At 45.2% G+C, this 21337-nt stretch overlaps 1 protein-coding gene across 6 annotated transcripts in view; it reads left to right on the top strand.

The window, feature by feature from the left end:
- CEP89 (centrosomal protein 89) overlaps window positions 1-21337 on the top strand; it is a 76692-nt gene that overhangs the window by 7128 nt on the left and 48227 nt on the right. For 2 of the 6 annotated variants that reach the window (XM_032390492.1, XM_032390491.1), the window contains exons 4-8: window positions 2406-2589; window positions 11731-11833; window positions 16915-16943; window positions 18174-18216; window positions 19717-19935. In XM_032390492.1, coding sequence (XP_032246383.1) covers window positions 2406-2589; window positions 11731-11833; window positions 16915-16943; window positions 18174-18216; window positions 19717-19935 — 578 coding nt within the window. Of the gene's footprint in view, window position 1; window positions 618-2405; window positions 3074-5495; window positions 5603-11730; window positions 11834-16914; window positions 16944-18173; window positions 18217-19716; window positions 19936-21337 lie in introns of those variants that run through there. The other 4 variants (XM_032390495.1, XM_032390494.1, XM_032390497.1 and 1 more) reach the window with 4 other exon arrangements.

Raw genomic sequence — 21337 nt, 5'->3', positions numbered from 1 at the left:
CCATATCGCTGGCTCTGCGGCTTCTCTGAGGGAGGCGCCCCAGCTCACGTGTGCTTCTGTGCGCATGCGTGCGCGTGTGCGTGTGGTCAGGACCGGAGCTTAGTGCTCGGGTTTCCATCACCAGGCTCAAAGGGACACTGTCCTGGGACATTGATTGCTTTTGACTCGTATCAGAATTTTCTCTAGAGCGGCTCTTGTGAGATTTTGGCTCGTGAAAGCGCTGGTTTTCGTGGCCGCGCAGAGCCAGCGAATTCAGGGCTGCCTTCAGCCCCTCACAGGACTCCCCTGCGCCACAAGCTAGATGCGCGAGCTGTCACCCACCGCTTCTTGTGTGGCCCCTCTCTGAACATCCATACTGATTTTACCTTCATTGGCACCCATACTACAACCTTCTCTCTTCTTTAACAACATTTCCTCTGTTGCTTGAGCTGGGCGAGAGCCGACGTCGGGCTGGGCGGTCAGGAAGGTTTCCTCCTCAGGAAGAGAGCATTGAGAGCAGAGCTGAGGAAGGTACAAGGAGTGCCTGGGAATGGCTCAGGGGCTTGCGGGCACTGGTCAGTGTGGGGCTCGGATGAGCTTTCAAGACCGAGAAGAGGGAGCGTGACACAAGGACACATGTGAGCAGCTGAAGGAAGATGTTTGTGGCTGGGGGCACTTGGGTGAGGTGGGCAGTCATTCAAGATGGCCTGGAGAAGTGGGCAGGGGCCAGCCTGGTGATGCCTTTGGTGTCCTGTTCTGAGGCTTGGTCCTCCCCACCCCCTCCCCCTAGGAACACCAGGAAGACACTGAGGGCTTTAAGGGCTTATGGGATGGGGTTGGGTGAATACATGACCAGATTTGCCTTTTATCTGTCATGTTTATTCAATTTTGTTTTTTTGAGGGGTTGTTTTGCATACCTTTTTATCAGTCTTTGTAGTTTCTGACATTATTGTGAAATCTAGAAAGGCCTTCCCTATTCTATGAATGCTTGCTTATTTCCTTCTAGGACATGTTAATGTTTTTGGTGTTCCCATTTTAATCTTGACTTCGTTTTGAGATGTTTGAATATAGCCTGTTTTCCTCCTGGTAAGAATTTCACTTCAGCTGGATTAGAACTTAAAGATGAGGAAATGATCTTAAACTTCACTAGAAAGAATGAGCAGATTAAGACCATCAGAGGAAATCCGGAAAGGGAGAATTTTGACTCGGGGAGAGCTGGATTAGCCACTTCATATTTAAAACGAGTAGTTGAAGTAGTGAAAACAGTAGGACTGGTTATATAGAGAAGTGGTGTGTGGATGCCTTGAGGGGATCTGGGGTTTGCATGCATGGTGACTGTTTCATAAAGGCCGCCTCACAGAGCAAAGGGGAAGGAAAGGATTCGAGTATAGTGATTAGCAGTAGTAGAAAAAAAAAATCAGCTTTGAGCCTTGCCTAGTTCATATACCAAACGGATTCCTATTAAATGAAAGGGTTAATTTGTACATACACATAAATAAGACCAGGAAATCCTATAGCCACTCTTATCAAACCTCTCAGAGGGAGATGCCTGCAATGCCCTTCTAAGCTAAGAATTTAGAAGGTAAAAAAAAGTTGTTTTTTTTTTTAAATCATCTGTATGTTAAAAAAACCTTACATAGCCACAATGGAATTAATAGAATAGGAAAAATACAGTAAAAACAGTTTTGAACTTTGTAGATAAAAAGGTTAATTTCAAATTTAAATAGACATACGAGAAGCAAAGTAGATCAGTGGACAACGGACATGAATAGACAGTTCACCACAGAGGAATTAGGACTTGCACACAAATATATGGAAATATATTGTTTCGGTAAGAAATGCAGATTTATACAGTAAGATTTAAGTTCTTTTGCCAAGTTTTGGAAAATTGTTACTAATGTGGTCACAGGTTGGGGAGCTGATTGGTGAAATGATTTTGTGCAGTATGCCTGTAGACCCCCAAAATAGCCACACCATTTGACTCAGCAGTTTACTGCACTGTTAACTTGGTTCCTAAGACGGATCCTAAATACGGAAGAGATTATTTGCACGTAGATGTTCGTAACAGAGGTATTTATAACAGTGACAATTGAGGGAAAAAACCTAAGTACATAAAAATGGCTGACTAAACTGGTGTATCTACTTGGGTCCCACCTTTTACGTTTTGACTTTAAAAACGTGTTACCAATGAGGCAAATTGTGTAGGTAGGCAGTGATAGGAACTAGAAAAACCTACGTAAGAGGCTAGAAAGAAATGCTGAGTGTACAAGGAGATGGGATCGTGGATGACTTAATCCTTTAGCTTCTGTATGTTTCGTAAGGTGGTTATAATAATTTGGAGGTGGGGCCTTGGAGGTGGGGCATCTAATACACATGAAGTATTCAGTGGCTTGCTTATTTATTTTGCTCCCGACCTTCTAATGCAGACCAAATTGGCAGCATGAGACAAGAAGATCTTCTTTGCCGTCCTTTGAAATGCTGGGCTACAGGGAAGAGGAGGACACTGACGCACAGCTGTTCTCGAGCTGCGGGGAGTCAGCGGATGCCAGCGCTTGCAAAGCGGAGGGAGGTCTCAGTGACGCTGTGTATGCCGTGCCCCACAGAAATCAGGTGCCGCTCACATTCCAGAATGTCTTCTACACCCTCTTAACTTACCGCAAATTGTGTAGAGTGCATCAGTAAGGATTTTCTTTTCTGTCTTCTGCCTTTAATGGCTCTTGTCTGGGGGCTGATTTTTTGAACAAGGACAGTCTCATTTTTTTATCTGGTCAGGCCACAGATTTCTTTATTGTTATTTATTTCTTTATTGTTCAAAGACAGGGCCTTCAGAGACGAAGATAAACATCTTCACATTCTTAATGTAGATTTCCAGCCAGTGCTAAGGAAACCTGCTCTTTCCTTTGGCCCCCAAAGCTACTTTTCCTGTCACTTTTCCAGTATCAACAAGCATGTTGCAGCCTTTCTTCAAATTCATGTCCGACAAGAGGAATATCGTCATTCATCTCAGTAGTAGAGGACATTCTTTGAGTGCTTACTGTACGGGAGTCTCTGTTTCAAGCTCTTGCATGCAGTTAGCCCCCACTGCCTCAGTGAGGTAGGTTGCATTGACGGCCCCATCACACGGGAGGGACCGTGGGACAGAGAGGTTGATGGAGCCCATTCCTGCACCACTGCCCGAGCTGCTCTGGTTTCAACTCTGTGCTCCCTGGGTTCGGGAAACTAGATAGTGCTGTTTCTTTAACGGCAAAAGACAGCACCGTAATTTCTTTTTCTTTTCTCTCTTTCACCATCATTATAACATGTGTTACTCATAGTGACGATATTATAGATTTGCAACATCAAATGATATTCAGAGTGATTATATTTCTATTGAGTGCCCCCCACTGTATTGAAACATATGTTCAGTGGTCCTAGGGAGCTTAGTTTGAGGAGTCCTTCTGTGAAGTAACTGTCACTTTCTAACACATGCAGACTGTAACATGCAGAGTGAGGTTTCTCTACAGCAAGGAGGCTGGAGCAGGCAGGTGGCAGCCGAGCCCAGAGCAGGTTCTGCCGCGGGCGCAGGGGAAGTCCCTCTGCCCCTCAGTCTGCATACTTTCTGGCTAGTATTTTGCACTGAGGTTACGGACAGAGTTGTTTATCACTCAACTATTTTGGAAGTAAAGCTTGCTACCCCATTTCCCATAGAAGAAAGAGATTATAGTAACCTAAACAACCTCCTTTGTCATTCACAGGATACATATTTTATTTTGTAGGCACGTCTGTCATGGTGGCTTCAGGACCCATGTGCAGTTGGGAAATTTTGTTTTAGTTTAAGATATGAAAGATAGAGCAAGACAACTAGCAATATCAAGGGTTGGTGAGGTTACTGTCTAATGCTGGTGGGTGTGTGAGCTGGTACCACCACTTTGGAAAACTGTCTGACATTTCAGTTTATATTAAAGCTGAATGTCTATATTTTCTATAACCCAGCAAGAAAACAAATGGAAAAGTAGAAAGTAATATAACACATTAATATTCTCATTCTCCAGATGAGCAACTATTGACAGCTTATCTTTTCTTGTTTCAGATTTTTTTAAAAAGAAATGAAATTACAGTTAGGGTTGAAATCTTCTTTGTCTCCCTCCCTGAAAGGCCATCTGCTCTTGGATTTGGAATACATTCTAGAAGTCTGTGTTTTTATTCTTTTACCACAAATAAGTGTCAGCAATTACAAATACAGCACAATTTTTTTTTTTTTAAAGATTTTATTTAGAGAGCGAGCGAGAGAGAAACAGCATGAGAAGGGAGAGGGTCAGAGGGAGAAGCAGGCTCCCCGCTGAGCTGGGAGCCCGATGCGGGACTCGATCCCAGGATTCCGGGATCATGACCTGAGCCGAAGGCAGTCGCTTAACCAACTGAGCCACCCAGGTGCCCCTACAATTTTTTTTTTTTTTTTTGTAAATAGGTCATCATAGTGAACCAGTCATTCCACCTCTTGGCTTTTTTCATTCAGCATTGCAGTTTTGAGATGAATCCACGTCACCTTTTTTCCTATGCCCCTACCAATGAACATTTGGATTATTTCCTTGCACATTTGGTCCATGCACTTATGTGTGCTGGGTCACAGCAGATGTTGCCAGATTGTTCTCCAAAGCAGTTTTTGTCCTTTTGCCTTCCCACCAGCAGTGTATGCATGCCAGTCACCCCATTTCTGTTCATCCCAGCCAATAGGAAGGCCGTCCCTATACAACCCAGGAGTCAGAGGTGGACTTTTAGGAACTGATTGCAAATTGGAAGGACTTATCAGATCTGTACCTTGTCCTGGCCAGTTGCAGATGGCGTGAATGAAACGGCCCTTTAAGCTGGAAAGGGATTTCAATTTCCCACAGTCTTACCATTCGGTTTTTGGGAGTGGGGGTGGGGAGAGGGCTCCAGGGGTGACACAAGAGGCACAAGAAGGCACATTGACATTTTCTGAGCATTTAATATAGGCTAGGCAGCTTATATGTACCATTTCATTTACTTCACACCCTCGGGGTTAAGTGTGTGAAGAAACAGGGTAAGTGACTTGCCCAAGGTTGTTACCCAACCAGCCATCCAGGGGCAGAGGCAGGATTCAGACCAGAGCGACCAAGTTTTTTTGTTTAGAATTAAAATTTGTGTTTATTGTCCTTTTGCCTATTGAGACTATTTCTTAGACTGGCCAAATATTCTCAAATTGAAATGATTATAAAGTATATACCTTTGGGGAAAATGGGTGTGTAGAGCCTGTAAGAATGCTATTTAATCGCTCGATGGCACCAGCTCTGAAGGAGATACTGCCTGTGGGGTACATTTAATGTCAAGAAGTAAACTTGCCTTCTCTGTGTTTACTATAGACATTCTTTAATCTGAGGTAAATAATTTATAATTTTATCCTTCGTGCTTCCTTTAAAGTAAACAATTTTCAAAACTAGAAAGATAAGGAAACAGAGCGACCCAAATCAGGCGATTTGGACTTAAATCTATACCTCATGCCTCTCTCTGTGTTTCAGGGTAGTTGGGCAAACATCTTCATGTGAAGTGTGCACCCGCTCAGAAATGGCCTAACATGGAAAGCAAGTCTTGTTTTCAGCAGTTTTCTTATTGGTGCCACCCAAAAGTAAGGCTGGAGGGGAAGTGGGGGGCGTGAATTTGTGGTCAGTTCATGCAATGCTGGTGTCCAGTGGACAGAACAGTGCCATGGGCATTCAGAGACCTGGGTTCAAGTCCCCGCTTCTCGACTTCCCAGTCGTATGGCTTGGGTAAGTCAGATAACCTCTCTGCACCCAGAAAGGACTGTGTTAGGGAGGACACTCTGGGTAGGTTGGTAATTCAACATACAGTGATGGAGCATGCAGTGAGGACCCGGCATTGTGCTGGGTGCTGGAGAAGCTGTGTAAGACAGAGTCCACAGTCACACGATCACCAGTTAGTCAATCACAGTTACAATAAATGTTACAAAGGAAAGGTATAGGGTGGCGTGAGACCATGTCGGTGGGGGACATAACCTTTCTGAAGGGACTGCAGAGAGAGACAGCAAAGGGACGGGAAGGAGCTCTGGCCCCCTTGCCTTTCCCTTTGAGGTCACTTGATTCTTCTGCCTGACACCTTAGTAGGGTCGTTCATTATCCTGAGTTCAGTAACTTCACCAGAATTCACTGCGGTGTGTGTTACTATCTGTCCTTTTTTCCAGAAATTTAGTTTGTTATTTAATTCTGCAGACACAGGTTTTCATATCCCTTTTTTGTTTTCAGGGAACATTTCCTTCCCTATTTTGTTTTATCATCGACTAAGCTTATCTATTTGTTTTATTCTCCTTGGGGAACATGAGTTATACTTTGTCAGCTGTCCTTTGTCTTCCATGTCTGTTCTATTTTCTGTAATCACTTGTCCCTCTTTTTTCTTTGCAGTGTCACTTTCTGTGATTTGCTCTGTGTACCCTCCTCATCTCTTTGTCACTGTGTTATTGCTTCTAGTATAGCTTTTACCTTCTCTGTGTTGGTTTCATTTTTCCTTTTGGTTTTTAGTTTTACCAGTTTATTTTTAACATCTTTTGTTGCCTTGTCACTTTTCTTGGTCTTCTGTATCTCTTTGGGTTCTTGATATCAGTCTGTGCTGTCCTTCATTTCTTGGAGAGAATAGAAGCTGGATTCCGGACAGTAAAGGTGGGTTCTCCATTGGTGTCTCCCTTTAGCTTCTTCTTCCCTCGCTTCTGCTGTGTGGGGATGATTGTACTTTTCCTGGGCCCGTCTGCACCCTTGCTCTCATTGCACCCGTCAGAACATTACTGTGGACCTTTATAATTGTGAGGCTTTGTGGTTTTTCAAGCATCTGCATGCCTGAAGTCTGAGGAGGTTTGGCAGCTTTTGGCTTCTCTCTCCATTCCAAATTTTGTTGATTTGGTAGCTGTTTTCTGCCCATTGACTAAGTTTTCTTTTTTTCTCCCCGCCCCATTCTGTTGATTGCTTTCAGTAGATTTTAAGGGAAGAGAGTGTAGTGTAAATGCCTTGTTACTATCTTTGAATAGAATTCATGAATAGAATGTTACTGAAGCTCTCCTGTCCTTTTTCTTGCTATTGTGTTTGTGGCTTTGCAGAGCATCTTGTCATAAAGTGCCATACGTTCGCTCACTTGTCCATGTATTCATCCAACCACCTGCCAACAAACTGATATTTGAGTGTCTGCCATGTGCTTGGATGGAGACCCATGCAGGGGTAAACCAGTCCTCTCTAGAATCTTCCGGAGGCCAAGAAATAGTGGACATTCTTTTGCTACTCTTTAGGATTAGGAATGTCCCCTTTCTGTCTCCCTAGTTTTCAATTTCTTTAAATTTTTCTTTTCATTACACAAGTAATGCATGAATATGTGTTTCTTTTTTTTTTAATTTTTTATTGTTATGTTAATCCCCATACATTACATCATTAGTTTTAGATATAGTGTTCCATGATTCATTGTTTGTGCATAACAGCCAGTGCTCCATGCAGAACGTGCCCTCTTTAATACCCACCACCAGGCTAACCCATCCTCCCACCCTGAATATGTGTTTCTTATAAAAGCTCTGCATAGTGCACAGAAAGCGCGAGCTTGTCCTGAAACCTGCCATTCCTATTCCAGTCCTCCTCTTCTCTCCAGGAGAAGCCTCTGTGGTCACTTTGATATCTGTGTTGGGGTTTTTTTGGCTGCAGAAATGGAATATATAAACATAAGGTTTAAATAGTAGACCTTTAACTCTCTGACCTAACAAAGTCAAAAGGCAGGAGATTCTAATATTGTTTCAGCTGTCTATCAAAGGCTGCTGCCTGAGATCCCCTTGGCCTCCTCCTCCTCATGGTCACCAGTGGGTGCAGCCGCTCCTGATCCCAAAGCAGAAAGGAAGAAGTGGTGCAAGGATCTTCTCATTATGCTGCTCTATATTTATTAGGGAGAACATTTTTTTCTGGAAGCCTCCCAGCAGAGTCTCATTGGTCACATGGCCACCCCTTGACTGGTCACTGGCCAAGGGGAAGAAGATTCCCATGGGTCATACCCTGGGGCTGAGTCCATGTGCACCAAACAAAATCAGGAATCTCTTAGCAAGGGAGAAAAGAGGGCACCGATTACTGAGCAGGCGATGTAGCAGTGCCTGCCGTGGCTTGTCTCCTGTGGTCTCTGCATTTGCATGTCCATGTCCAGGTGCAGATAGAAATACCCCCGTCAGTCTCTGTGCATGGAGATTATTGACTCTGCTCCACCAGTACTAGCACCTCTGCAGGAGCCTCACCCCCATCGGTAGCAGTAGAAGGCCAGCATAGCAAGGAGGGCACCACGTGGTCACTCCAGCCAATGTGCAGAAGCCACCGAGAGAGTGAGCTCTGCCATCTTCCAGTGTGGGGCCTCCTTCATGCAGCAGGCGAGGAAACACGGATCCCCAAACCCTTAGTCAAGCATGGTGTTGGACCTCCGGAGGTCCTTCTACCTTTCACGTCAGAACTGCCCCTTCCAGAGTTAGTTCTTGGGAGCACTTGACTGGCTCAGTTGGTAGAGCATTCAACCCTTGATGCAGGGTTGTGAGTTTGAGCCCCACGTTGGGCATGGAGCCTACTTAAAAACAAAAACAAAAACAAAACAAAACCACCAGAAAACCAGAGTTAGTTCTTGGTTCACTGCAAATTCTTACCACACTCTTGACTTTACCCCAAGATGGAGCTAGCTGGACCCTCCTGTTGCTCCACCTCTGATAACATATGATGTATCTGGGGTGGGGTTCTTACCTTAGCATCACTGATGTGAGGAGAGGCATCCGGGAAGGTGGCCACGCCCCATGGGCTGGGCCCTCAGTCATTCGGGTTCATCTCTGCTGGAGGCCAAGGAATAGTGGGGACTCCACCCAGGTAGTTGGTCTCCCAGCCGCCAAACTCTTGAAGCTATAAGAATCCACACTTGCAGGGTGCCTGGGTGGCTCAGTCTTTAAGCGTCTGCCTTCGGCTCAGGTCATGATCTCAGGATCCTGGGATTGAGCCCTGCATTGGGCTCCCTGCTCAGCGGGAAGCCTGCTTCTCCTCTCCCATTCCCCTGCTTGTGTTCCTGCTCTCGCTATCTCTGTCTCTGTCAAATAAATAAAATCTTAAAAAAAAAAAAAAAAAGATTCCACACTTGCAGCTTCCTTGCTGTGTTGGCAGGTTTTCTCCTCCAAGTAATAGAAGGCTTCTGACATCGCTGATCACTTGTGCATGTTTTTGAACTTTATATGCGTGAAATCCCAGAACATGTGTTCCTTTGCATCCAACCACATTGTTAGGTGTGTACAGGTTTAAAACTGTATCTTCCTGGTAAATTGGATATTTTGTCACTATAAAGTGAACCTTTTTGTCCATAAAAATGTGTTTGGCTTTAACATCTATTTTGTATGACATTTTCCATGTTTCTTCTGTTTGATGGTTGTATGATCTGTTTTTTTTCCATCCTTTAATTTCAACCTTTCTCTGTCCTCATGTTTATCTGTGTCTTGTAAAGAGCATATCATTTTTTAAAACAAGTTCACTGAGATATAATTCACATACCACACTACTCCTCCATTTATCACTGTAGCATATAGTTTTTTGTTAACCAGGTTTGACAAACTTTTCCTTTGTCTTTTTACTGAACCGTTTGGTCCTGTTATATTTAAGGTGTATGTGGATATATTTGAGTTTAACATTGTCATCTTCAGTTTTTCTATCTCTCCCCTTAATTCTTTTTTTTTTTTTTTTGGCCTTCCTTTGAATTGATGATTTTTTCAGTTTGATTTCTTTCCCTCTACGAGGTTGCAAATTATACCTTTCTTCCCCACCTACAATTACCCTAGGTATTATAGCATGTACATTTTCCTCTCTCAAATCTGGGGTGCTAGACCACCCAGGAAGAGTGTGAAGGAGCCTGGCACAGGTGCTGCGGGCACGTGCGGACAGGCCATTCCTAGCACCTCTAACGTCAGCGCTGCGGCCGGTTTGGCCTGCTTCTTCCTTCCATTTCTTCTTCAGGTTTTGTTTGAATTACCAAGGTAATTTTCATATTCAGAAGTATCTGGCAGTTTAAAAAATGTTTTAAATTCAAACTTTTAAATTAGAGAGGTTTTTAAGATATGGTCACAAATTCTTTAGGCTTATTAATCGGTGTATTAACTATACACAGAGGTACATACCATAAATGTGCAGCTCAATGAAATTTCATAAACTGGCTACCACTCAGGTTAAAAAGAAAAATGACATTACTAGTACCCCAGAAGGTTCCCTTCGTGACAGAGAAGAGGTCACTGCTTCCCCAGAGTTCACCACTGCCCTGACTCCCAGAGCTGATCAGCTCTTGGAGAATCACCTTAGTTTTGCCTACTCTGAAAACACTGTGATTTTAGTCAGGACAGCCTGTATTGTTTGGAGTGTTTGAGGGTCTTCAGTTGTCGTGTGCCACGGTGCTCGGTTCACTGTCCAGGCTGACAGTAGCCCGCTGTGCAGCGCTACCATTCGGGGACTTCCTCGTTTTCCTGATGCTGGATATTGGCTTGTTTTGTCTGGCGCTCTTTGAACAGGGAGCTGGAAAGCGCCATGTGTACACACACGTATTTCCAGTGCACCCGTACGGCGCCTAGACACCCATGTGTGGCACAGGTACAATCTAGGGCCTGTATGGGCTCAGCCTTCGCCCTCAGAGACTAGCAGAGAGGGCGATATTTGAGGCCCCTTAGTACTTTCCATTTCCTTGATGGGAGTCACTTAATAGATCTCTGACGGGGTGAACCAGGCAGTTGGTTCCCAGGAGATAAGAGTGGAGAAGTCATTTTTTCTTCCTTCAGAAGCTAAGTAGAGTGGGAGACCTGTGCGCCCTCCTGAGCGGGGTTACCCTGGAGCCCTGTTCCCAGAGCCCGGTGGGCCTAACAGCCTTAGCTCTCGGCTTGGAAACGCCCCTTCTGGTGGACATCTTGCCAGTCAGTGCCGCCAGTTCTCTGTCAGCCTTGGGAATGGCCCTCCGTTTGCCCACAGCACAGCAAGGCCCGGCTTATCACATAAGCAAGACTTCACTGAAGAGTCAGGATAGCAGAAGGGACAGCAGCCCAGAGAGTGCCAGTCATGGCTTCTTGTACAAGACCTGGTTCACTGCTCTTCCCCTCAGACAGCCTCTGCCCCAGTGGGACTGTCTCAGGCTCCTCACGGGGAGGTCTGTAAGGACCAGCTCTGCAGCCCTGCCACCATTCAGGGTACCTATGTAGGACACCCTCAGAGGACAGTGGCGGGGAGGGTTCTGTTCCCTCAGGAAACATTTACACAACTCACACAGATAGCAAACTTAGCAGACCTGACAGGCCTCGAGCCCACACAGTGACCTGGATGAGGCTTCTCCCGGGGCAGCTCGGCAGTTCTCAGCCCACATAGGGATGGCTAACATGGCATCAGTACCCGGCTAGAGTGGTCCTGGGTGCTGTGCTGAGCGGGCTAGGTGCAGCCCCCTTTCCTGGGCTGGTCCCTGGCAGGAGTGAGGAAGGCAAGTGGCCCAGGTGACATGGGTGGGACGCAGAGTTCTCCTTGGCCTAAGCATAGCTTGGATGGCATTGCCTTTGCTACCAGGCTTTTCCGGAGGGACCTGAGGTTTCCTCCAGCCCTGCTGGGTGTGGTCCTTTTGTGTCTCAGCGGCAGGTGGCTGTGGAGGAGGTATGGAATAAGACATTTGAGTTTGGTAGGAGGAAATTTGATACAGATAACATTTATCACATGTTCTTTTGTCTTTTGTAACAAAAAGGTCCCACTGTCACATGGGGTGGACAGTGAAGATGACGAAAATATTTCTGACCAGGATGGGTTTCCATGCTCGCCTCTTACAACACAACGTACACAACAAAAAGGTAAAAAAAAAAAATATATATATATATATATATACATATATATATATATAAAAGCATTTTGTGGCAATAAATATTGGTTAATTTTTTGAACATATAGCCATTGTAGCTCCACACCATGGTCCTGTGATTGTAAGTGGGAATATTCTGCGTTCTGTTTTCACTGGAGAGAAGTTAGTCCCTGGCTGCTTGCCTGGATGTTAGGTTGTCTCTAACGTATCAGGCGCTCACTTTAGAGTCCATTTTGTCCGTTCTGTCAGCCGTGAGAGGGCACGTGGCGGGGAGGATCATGGCTCAGGCTCTACGCTCTACACACTCCTTCCCCGTGGCTCCAGAACAGTTGTCCGCTTCCTAAGAGGTGGCTTCCATGTACAGGTGAGGACACCCGGCACCCAGTGGGCACTGACAGCTGCTTTGTCGGGACGCTCAGAGCTGCTCAGGCTCACGGGGACCAGTTGGAAAACAGAATGCTGGCCCTGTAATACCTGGACCAGAAAACACCAGCTGGTTAGGTGGCATGTTTTATCCCTGTGGGAAAATCTATATGAATATTAAATTCGTGTAAAAAAAAGTCTCTTTTTAAATTACAGAAGTAATACTTTCTCACTGTCAAAAAACCCCAAAAACCTTGAAATGCAGAAATACATAAATGCACGTAATTTACTGTCGTAGATAATTGTAACAATTTAGGATGTATGCAGGTGTAACAAACACATCATTTTGTTACCTGCCTCTTCTCTTACACACACCCTGAATATCTCCCTGTGTTTACACATGTCCATCCGTTTTCTAACGTCTGTGCTGCCCATGGCCTGGTGTGTTATTGTGAGTCAGAATCCAATCAGGAGACAGAAAGCACATGGTGATCTGAACAGGGAAAGTTTAATACAAAGAATCATCAACTTTCACGGTTGCCTGCGAAGGGCTAGAGAGAAGTCTAGAGGAGACAGCTGTAGCAGAGAGAGGGAAGAGCCGCTCCCCTACACTTAACGCATACATAGGGCACCCAAGGGAAGAAACACATTTGGAGGGTCACCCAAGGCCCAGATGCAATGCTGGGGATGGCGTCGCAGTGGCCCACGGGCTAGTGGAGAAGTTAGCTGTGTCGTGCTAACAGAACTCACCAGAAAGCTGCCCTATCCAGGGGAGTGCCGGAAGAAGCCACCCGTGGGAAGTGCTGGCTGGCCATTTAGAGAAAGGGAAGTGGGTGCGGGGGCGTGGGGGGGCGGGGTCGGGCGGAGAGCAGAAAGGACAGAGAGAGGGATGGAGACAGCCCTGGGATGAGGCACCCAGGCCCCTCCCTCCTCCGTGTGTCTCCAGCGCCCTCTGCTGGTGAAGCTCATCGTTGCGCCCCTGGCAAGGGGCAGGTGGTGCAGGTACGCAGGTGGAGGGGAAGTGCAGCTGAGAGGCACGCTGCTAACAGGAGCCTGGAGCACACGGTTGGGGAGGAGTCCGGCTCCTGCAGTGGCTTTTGCTTTGTGGTGGGCATTAAAAGCCTCTGGACACTTGTGGAAAAGGCCCCACGCCAGCCCCCAATTCTAATGCAGTGGCTCTAGGCTGGGGCCCAAGGTCTGTGTTCTTAACAAGCACTTTGGAAAGTGTGATGTGGGTGATCCTTGGACAACACATCAGAATCTCTGGCTTTTAGTGGTTTGGTTCTCGACTCTGTCATTTCCAGGTAACGAGAGGCTTTCCTAAGTTATTTAACCCCGCCTGTGCTCAGTCTGAGCGCACCTCTCATCAGATTCTTACAGGGATTAAATTCCGTCACAGTGGGAAGCACAGCACCCTCCATAAGTGCTGGCTGATAATCCTGTCTAAAGGCCAAAGCTGTGAAGCTCTGTGAGCCCCGTGCGCCCTCCTGCGCCCAGCAATAATTGGCCAAGGAGACCAGAGGCTGAAGTCGTTTGGTCAAGATACCAGTCCCTTGGTTGGAGCTGCCAGATTCATGGACACTGTCCCCTGCCTTCCTCTGATCCCAGTCATGCCCTCCCACCCCACTGTGCTTTCTCTTTCTCCTCCATCGCCCAATTTATCAAAAGACAGCTCTCTACACACCTTCTCCTTTCCCTCATTTGACGGCGTCCCCTGAACCCACTGCACTTTGGCTCGCTCCGTCTCCATGACTCCCCCAAGCCACTGACCTTCATCCTGACAGGCACAGTGGATGATGTTCTGGCTTCATCTTCTGTGGCTTCTCAGGAGCCTCCACACAGAGGATTGCTCCCGCTGTCTTAAAATCCATCTCCCTCCTGGCTTCATGACATCTCGTGCTCCTTGTCTCCTCGTGCCTCTCTGGGTAACCCTTCTTCATCTCCTTTGCAGGCTCATCTTCCTCTCCCTGCCCAGTAAATGTTGGGGTCTCCAAGGCCGGTCTAGGCCCTTTGCTCTTCTACGTAGTCACGCCCTGCCCGCCTGCTTCCAGGACCCTTTGTTGTGTGTTACACCCAGCAGATATATGGGTACATATGGACTGCCCACTGTCTCTTCCTGTGGTAGCAGCCAGAGAATCTTGTCAAAACACGAAGTAGTATCTAGTAGTATCCCTGTCTGCCCCCCATGGGCCCCCACACCCTTTTTACTTAGATCTCTTCACTGGTTTCCTATAGCCTACCAGACCTGCTGGCCATTCTCCAGCCACACCGGGGTTCTCTTACTTCTTCAACTGCATGATGTTCCCTTCTGCCGCTGGACCTATGCACATGTTATTCTCCCTCCCTATCCTCTAATGTCTATTATACATAAAGGAGGTGGAAGGAGGGGTCGTGTGTTTGACTTTTTAATGTTTTATATGTTCAAATATATCTGAAAGGAAACATACCCAGTTGATAACCATGGTTACCTCTTGGGAGGGGAAAGGTTCAGAGGATTAGGATCATGGGGGAGTTTTGATTTATCTGTATTACTAGCATTTTTGACAGCAAGACTGTGCTCACATGGTGTGGCTTCTCTATGAGGATGGGGGTGGTGCCTAACGTGGCATCCTGTACACAGTAGGATGCCCAGGATGGGAGACTTCTGCTGTTACCTGAATAGTTTATACCACTTGTCTGGCAGACTGTAGAAATGAGAAGGGGAAGGAGTCTGGAAATGTTTTTGAGAAATGATCAATGAAAAAACAGGAAATAAAATATATACCCAGAGCCCAACGTACTGTACATACATTAAGTACCAAAGTGAACTTGGGTGATGCCGAGTCTGGCTCTTTTTTCTGAAAAGTTGGTGACTAAGATACAATAGAGATGATGATTTTCTTTAGGAAACTAGGTGAATTGCCTTTTTTTTTTTTTTTTTTGATAATTATTTGACAGAGAGAGACACAGCGAGAGAGGGAACACAAGCAGAGGGAGAAGCAGGCTCCCCGCTGAGCACGGAGCCCAATGTGGGGCTCGATCCCAGGACCCTGGGACCATGACCTGAGCCGAAGGCAGACGCTTAATGACTGAGCCACCCAGGCGCCCCTGAATTGCCCTTTTTAAAACGTTTTATCATGAGACCTTTCAAACGTACAAAAGTAAAGAAAGTGGTCAGAGGAAATCCCGTGTGGCTACCACCCACCCTCTATTGCCAGCAGCATTTTGCCATTCTTCTTCATGAATCCCCTGCCCTTCCCCAGTTTTGTCTGGTGAAGAATTTAAGGGGAGAGACATCCAAGAGTTCATTAAATATGAAGGCAGTAGGTCTGATGCAGAATTGTAAGGTACCAAAGCAAAGACTATTGCAACAATAAATAAACAATAAAAAAAAGAACAATAAATAAAAATGCAAAATCTTGGGGCACCTGGGTGGCTCAGTCATTAAGCGTCTGCCTTCGGCTCAGGTCATGATCCCAGGGTCCTGGGATCGAGTCCCACATCGGGCTCCCTGCTCAGCGGGAAGCCTGCTTCTCCCTCTCCCACTCCCCCTGCTTGTGTTCCCTCTCTTGCTGTGTCTCTCTCTGTCAAGTAAATAAATAAAATCTTTAAAAAAAATAAAAATAAAAATGCAAAATCTTTTTGTATCAGTTTAAACATTTGCTCATCAGATGCTCACCTACTGTGTGCCAGAGATGACGGAGCCATGGGCCCCTCCCCTCCCATCCCATTTGCAGGGCAGGACGTGCAGCTGGGGAGCTGTAGTCCGGGGCGGAGGCGCAGGGCAGAAGTAGCACAAAGGCCAGGAGAGCAGTCAACATTGCCGGCCGGAAAAGGTGGCAGGTAGAGGAGGCTTTGTTAGGCCGTATTTGGAAAGACAGGCAGGATTTCAATGGGTGTGTCAGTCTAGACTGCCCCAGGACATTTGATCAGATGTTTAGTTACAGATAGTGGGGCAAGATGACATTTCGGTTAAAAATAATTTCTTCAGTGGTTATCGTTCAAGTGTTGGTACAAATTGTGATGAACCAGGAAGTAGATTTACGATCTTTTATGATTTTTGTCCGTGTTTCTGAATTCTCTTGGATTTTGCATATTTGTTTCTAATTTATTTTCATCCAGTTATTTTTGCTCTGTAAATTGACTGTAGAAACTAACAACAACCAACTTTTCACGATGACAAAGGGCACAAGGCACACTAGGGCATAAGATTACCCTCCTCAGGGAGTGCCTTCATCCCAAATGTGTATTTGTAAATGGAGAGTAACTGAGCGAGATTTGTTTGCTTTTGTATCGCCAAGGTGGTTTGCTTCAAGGAACAACTATTTGTCTGACCAGGTCAGATGCTACTTCTAGGCAGAGAGGAGTGGAGCCTTGGCACATCTGGGGACAGCGGGTGGTACATTTGGGGCACATTTGGGTAATAGGGGATAGGGCCGTGTCGGAAAGGCAGGGAGGGCTCAGAGTCACTCCCAAGGACTTGGCCCTGGTTCTGTAATCATGGGAGCCACTGGAGGTGCTCCCAAATTAACAGAAGAGAGATGAGCAGTTCAGTCAGGCCCCCTGCCTTATCCGGACCAGCTTGCTGTGTAACCTTGCGAAGGCTGTCCCCACCCCGGGCCTTGTTCAGCTCATCGGTAGAAGGCAAGTTCCTATGATCATGCTCTTCTGAGTTGTCACATGTCTTTATCTGCTTTAAAAAAAGTTTTCCTCTCTCTTTTTTTTAATCAGATGATAAACATTCTGTTCTGAATTTAAAGGTAAGATTCATTTTTTTAAAAACCAGTTTTCTCAATAAATAGAATTTCCGCCATAATTTAAAAAAATTTTTTGTGATTTATTGAGGGAGGGGGGACACCTTGCCTTAAGAGTCCTTTCCCATTAAATGTTTTTTTTTTTTTTTTAATACTTTTGAGGGGTACCTGAGTGGCTCAGTTGATTAAGTATCTGACTCTTGATTTTGGCTCAGGTCATGATCTCAGGGTTGTGAGATTGAGCCCTGCATTGGGCTCTGCACTAAGCACAGAGTCTGCTTAAAATTCTCTCCCTCTCCCTCTGCTCCTACCCCCCCAAACACGTGTGTGTGCACATGCGCCTGCAGGTGCATGCACTCTCTCTCTCTGTAAAAAAAATAATAAAATAAAATACTTCTGAAATATGAAGAAACTCAGATTTTCCATAGTTTAAAAATGAATGTAATGCATTGAGTGGTTAGAAATCACATATGTAATTTGCAGAATGAATAGACAAACAAATTTGCAAATGTGGAAATAGTTTTTTCCCTTTTTTTGCAAACATGGAAATAGTTTTAACTTAGGTTTTAATCCTGCAATGTCATAGGAATTTAAAAATTAAAGATTTCTCAGTAGAGTTCATTTATAACCTTATTTACTTTTTCAGCAGAAATTAGAAACTTAATATCAGACCGATGTGTAATGGAAAAATGAACGATGTGCAATGGAAAAATGAACAAAAGTTCATAGCTTTCCCTTTCCTCTAACTTTTGGGTTGAAAAGAAAGATCATACTCTTTTCTCAACCCAACTTAGAAATGTGCTTCTCTATGGCATATGGGGTCTTTTTGTCTATCCCAGTTAGAGTTTGCTTGTGCATCTCTGCTCAGCACCTGCAGTCCTGTCTCATGCTTCTGAACGTGAACTGACGGCCTGTCCCTCGTGAGACCTACATGTGAAAACACAGTGGCTGAACTCACAGGCAAAAAGTCAGGAAGAAAGCCTGAACAGGACTTCCTTTAGTGCCTCAGAGAAGCCACCACAAGGGCAAGACCCTTACAGTTTAAGTTTCAGTTAAAAGAAACAATGGATATTAAGAGTTTCTAAAGCTAAAGCAGACTAAGAAGTACAAGAGCCAAAGTGAAGAGAAAAAAGTGTATTTAAATATTTGATATACGATGACCCAGCTGCTCATGCCAATCCCGTTTTAGAAGATGCTAAGACTCTTAATTCATAACTCATGTTTTTTCTTCCCTAGGATGAAAAACCACCATTATGTGAAAAGCCTCCACCCTCCCCAGGTATTTGCCTTTTGAATTTAATTATGATGAAAAGCTTATAATTTCGGAGAATGCCCAGAATCGTCTTGTCTAAAATAAAGGTCACTTTTTTTCCCCTGTAAAGGCTGTTGCTTCTGTCCCGTTACTGAAATTGGGAAAGGGGCACCTGCTGAACTTCCATGTTTGCTCTAAAAGAGAGGGTGTAAACGTTCAGACAGTGAATGGTGGATGGATGTCCCCATGGGATGTGCTCAGACACTGGGAGGCCAGTGTCTGCAAATGGGGGCCACTTTGTGTCCCCATCACGTGCCAGGGCCAAGCCCAGGCCAGGAAGCACTCTGGCACTTTTCTAGCTGACCTCTCCTGGCATATTTTAGGCCATAGCTCCCATCTTCAATCCAGTCTCAAACATTTTCTTTCTGGGACGCCTCCAAGTTCCCCTCTTGTTTTCAGTGGAGCTGTGGAGTTACTCATTTCTTAGACTACCCTTTCATGTCCTAGGGATTGGATAGGATGTATCAGGGGTCGGGGAGGCTTATCTGGAGCCGCCGGTCCTACCGCTAGCCCTTGCCTGCCCCCTTGCGTTGTGGGCCAATCCACTGTCTGGAGCCACCAGTCCTCCCACCCTGGTCTGCCCCCAAGAAGCTCTGCTTCTGCCTCCACCTTCAGTCGGAGGCATGCCCTGGCCGGGGAGCCCATTGTGGTCCTTACCTCCTTTGACTTCTGTCAGCATATCTCTCCATGGAACATCGTTCTCTGTTCTCCTCCAATCTCTCTTGCTAAAACTCCTTCTTAAAATCCTTTGTGACCTCTGGCGTCTCCTCTCCCTGATGTCCACAGCTGCTCGGTGTCTCCAGCTGAGGCCGCCTTCAGAGCATGGCCCGTGTCCTAAACTGAGCTCGCCTTCCCTGCTGCATTTGTGTTCCTTGTCGGGCTAAGTGTCTTCCAGACCACAGGTGGCTGTAGGCCTCCTTGATTTGCCCCTCCCTCACTGCCCACACCCAGTCAGCTGCTGAGCCCTGTCGGGGTTGAGCCCCTGAGTCCTTCATCTGTCCCTTCCTCTCTGCCCCCGCTCTGGGGGCCTCCAGACTGGCTTCCCTGCCTCTGGGCTGGGCTTCACTCCCGGTCACTTTCTTCACTGCTAGCCGCAGGGGCTCATCTGAGAGTAGAGACTTCTTTTTCACACCTCTGCTTAAAAGCCTTTCCTGGCTCCTGGTGGCCTGCAGGACAGAACCTCTGCTTTCCGTATTATGATATGCAAGGGCCTCGCTGGGCTCCTGCCTCTCCCTCTCCCACCTCTTTCCCTGTGGCTTACTGTGGCCTCGGCAGATCAGCCGCTCTCTCCTGAACTGGCCGTTCTCCTTGCAGGGACTGAAGGACCTAGCACGAGGCCTGACATGAAGAAGTGACTCGGGTGGTTGTTTCTTTGTTTTTTGTGTTTTTTTTTGTAAAGTCTTTTATAATTTTGATGTAAAATTGTAAAAATTAAAATTTAAAAACTTTTTCTCTGTACCTTTCCAGATATAACTGGTAGAACACAGCGAAGATGTATAGAAATAACCAAAGAAAAGTTCAAGGAATTAAAAGAAGAAAATTTGTTTCTAAGCAATGCAAATCAAACCCTTACTCTTGAACTTAACCTAATAAAACAAGCAATGAAAGAACTACAATTAAAACTGAAAAGAACGGAAAAAGAAAACCGAAAGTTGAAAGAGGCTGAGAAAGCCTCCCCTCAGGAAGGTGGGGATAACTACACAGTTCTTTTATTAAAGGAATAAACAAGAATTCACTAATTTTCTTATTTATTTGAAAGCTAGTATTTTATGTTGTAATATTTGCTTATGTTGTTGATATTGCATTATAATATTTAAGGTTCTTCCATTAATATCCTTGTTAAAATTTGATTTTATCTGCTATATCATTATTATGCCAAAGAAATTCCAATACTTCTTTTGGTTCTTTATGCTTAGCATAGTATCTTACATACATTTCATATCAGTTTTTTATTCCCATGAACAGCATATAAAAGTGCCTCTTCGTGAGATCAAGCCCCGCGTTGGGCTCTGCACTCTGTGTGGAGTCTGTTTGAGATTCTCTCTCTCCCTCTGCCCTATCCCCCCATCCCCACTCCCACACATGCACACACTCTCTCACTTTCTCTCTCTCTCAAATAAATAAATCTTTTAGAAAGTGCTGCTTTCTCCACATACTTAGCAGTGATAAGGATTACATTTTCCTTACTAATTTGACAAGCAAAAAGGTCAGGGAGGAAATCCTATTTTAATTTTATTTGTATTTATTTTACTATTGGTGAGCTTGAGTTTTTTTTTTTTTATATCTTTGCAGGTCATTTTCTTTCTCTTTCATAAATTTTCCCATTTTAATTTGAGGTACTGGGACGCCTGGGTGGCTCAGTTGCTTAAGCATCTGCCTTTGGCTCAGGTCATGATCCCAGGGTCCTGGGATTGAGTCCTGCATCAGGTTCCTTGCTCAGCGCAGAGCCTGCTTCTCCCTCTGCCTGCCGCCCTCCCTGCTTGTGCTCTCTCTCTCTCCCTTTCTCTCTCTCGTCTCTCTGACAAATAAATAAATTAAATCTTTATTTATTTTTTAAGATTTAGTTTATTTATTTGACAGAGCAAGAGAGCACAAGCAGGGGGAGCAGTAGAAGGAGAGGGAGAAGCAGGCTCCCTGCTGAGCAGGGAGCCCAATGTGGGGCTCAATCCCATGACCCCTGGGATTATGACCTGAGCCAAAGGCACTTAGCCCCGTGAATAAAATCTTAAAAAAAAAAAAAAAAAGAAAAGAAAAAATGAATCCTTTTTTAAAATAAATAAATAAATAAATTGATATACCTTGATTTTTTTTTCTTACTGATTTATAGGAGCTCTTTACATGTTAGGGATTTTGGCCCTTTTTCATGTATGTAATGGTTTCTCCATTTGTTGATAACTCAGCTAAATATAGGATATTTTTCTGTTATGACTTATGCCCTTTCAAGTCCTTTTTAACTCTAAGGTTATATAAATATTCACTAATGTTTTCTGTATACATTGATCTATTTATAATATGGCCTTAAGAAAAGCATTGTAGTCTTCTTCAGACTCTGTATTTCTTGTGTTAGGCACATTTATTTCTGCAACTT

The sequence above is a fragment of the Phoca vitulina genome, unplaced genomic scaffold (genome assembly GCF_004348235.1).
Source record: "Phoca vitulina isolate PV1807 unplaced genomic scaffold, GSC_HSeal_1.0 scaffold58, whole genome shotgun sequence".
NCBI lineage: Eukaryota > Metazoa > Chordata > Mammalia > Carnivora > Phocidae > Phoca > Phoca vitulina.
This window is presented reverse-complemented; position numbering and strand designations above follow the sequence as displayed.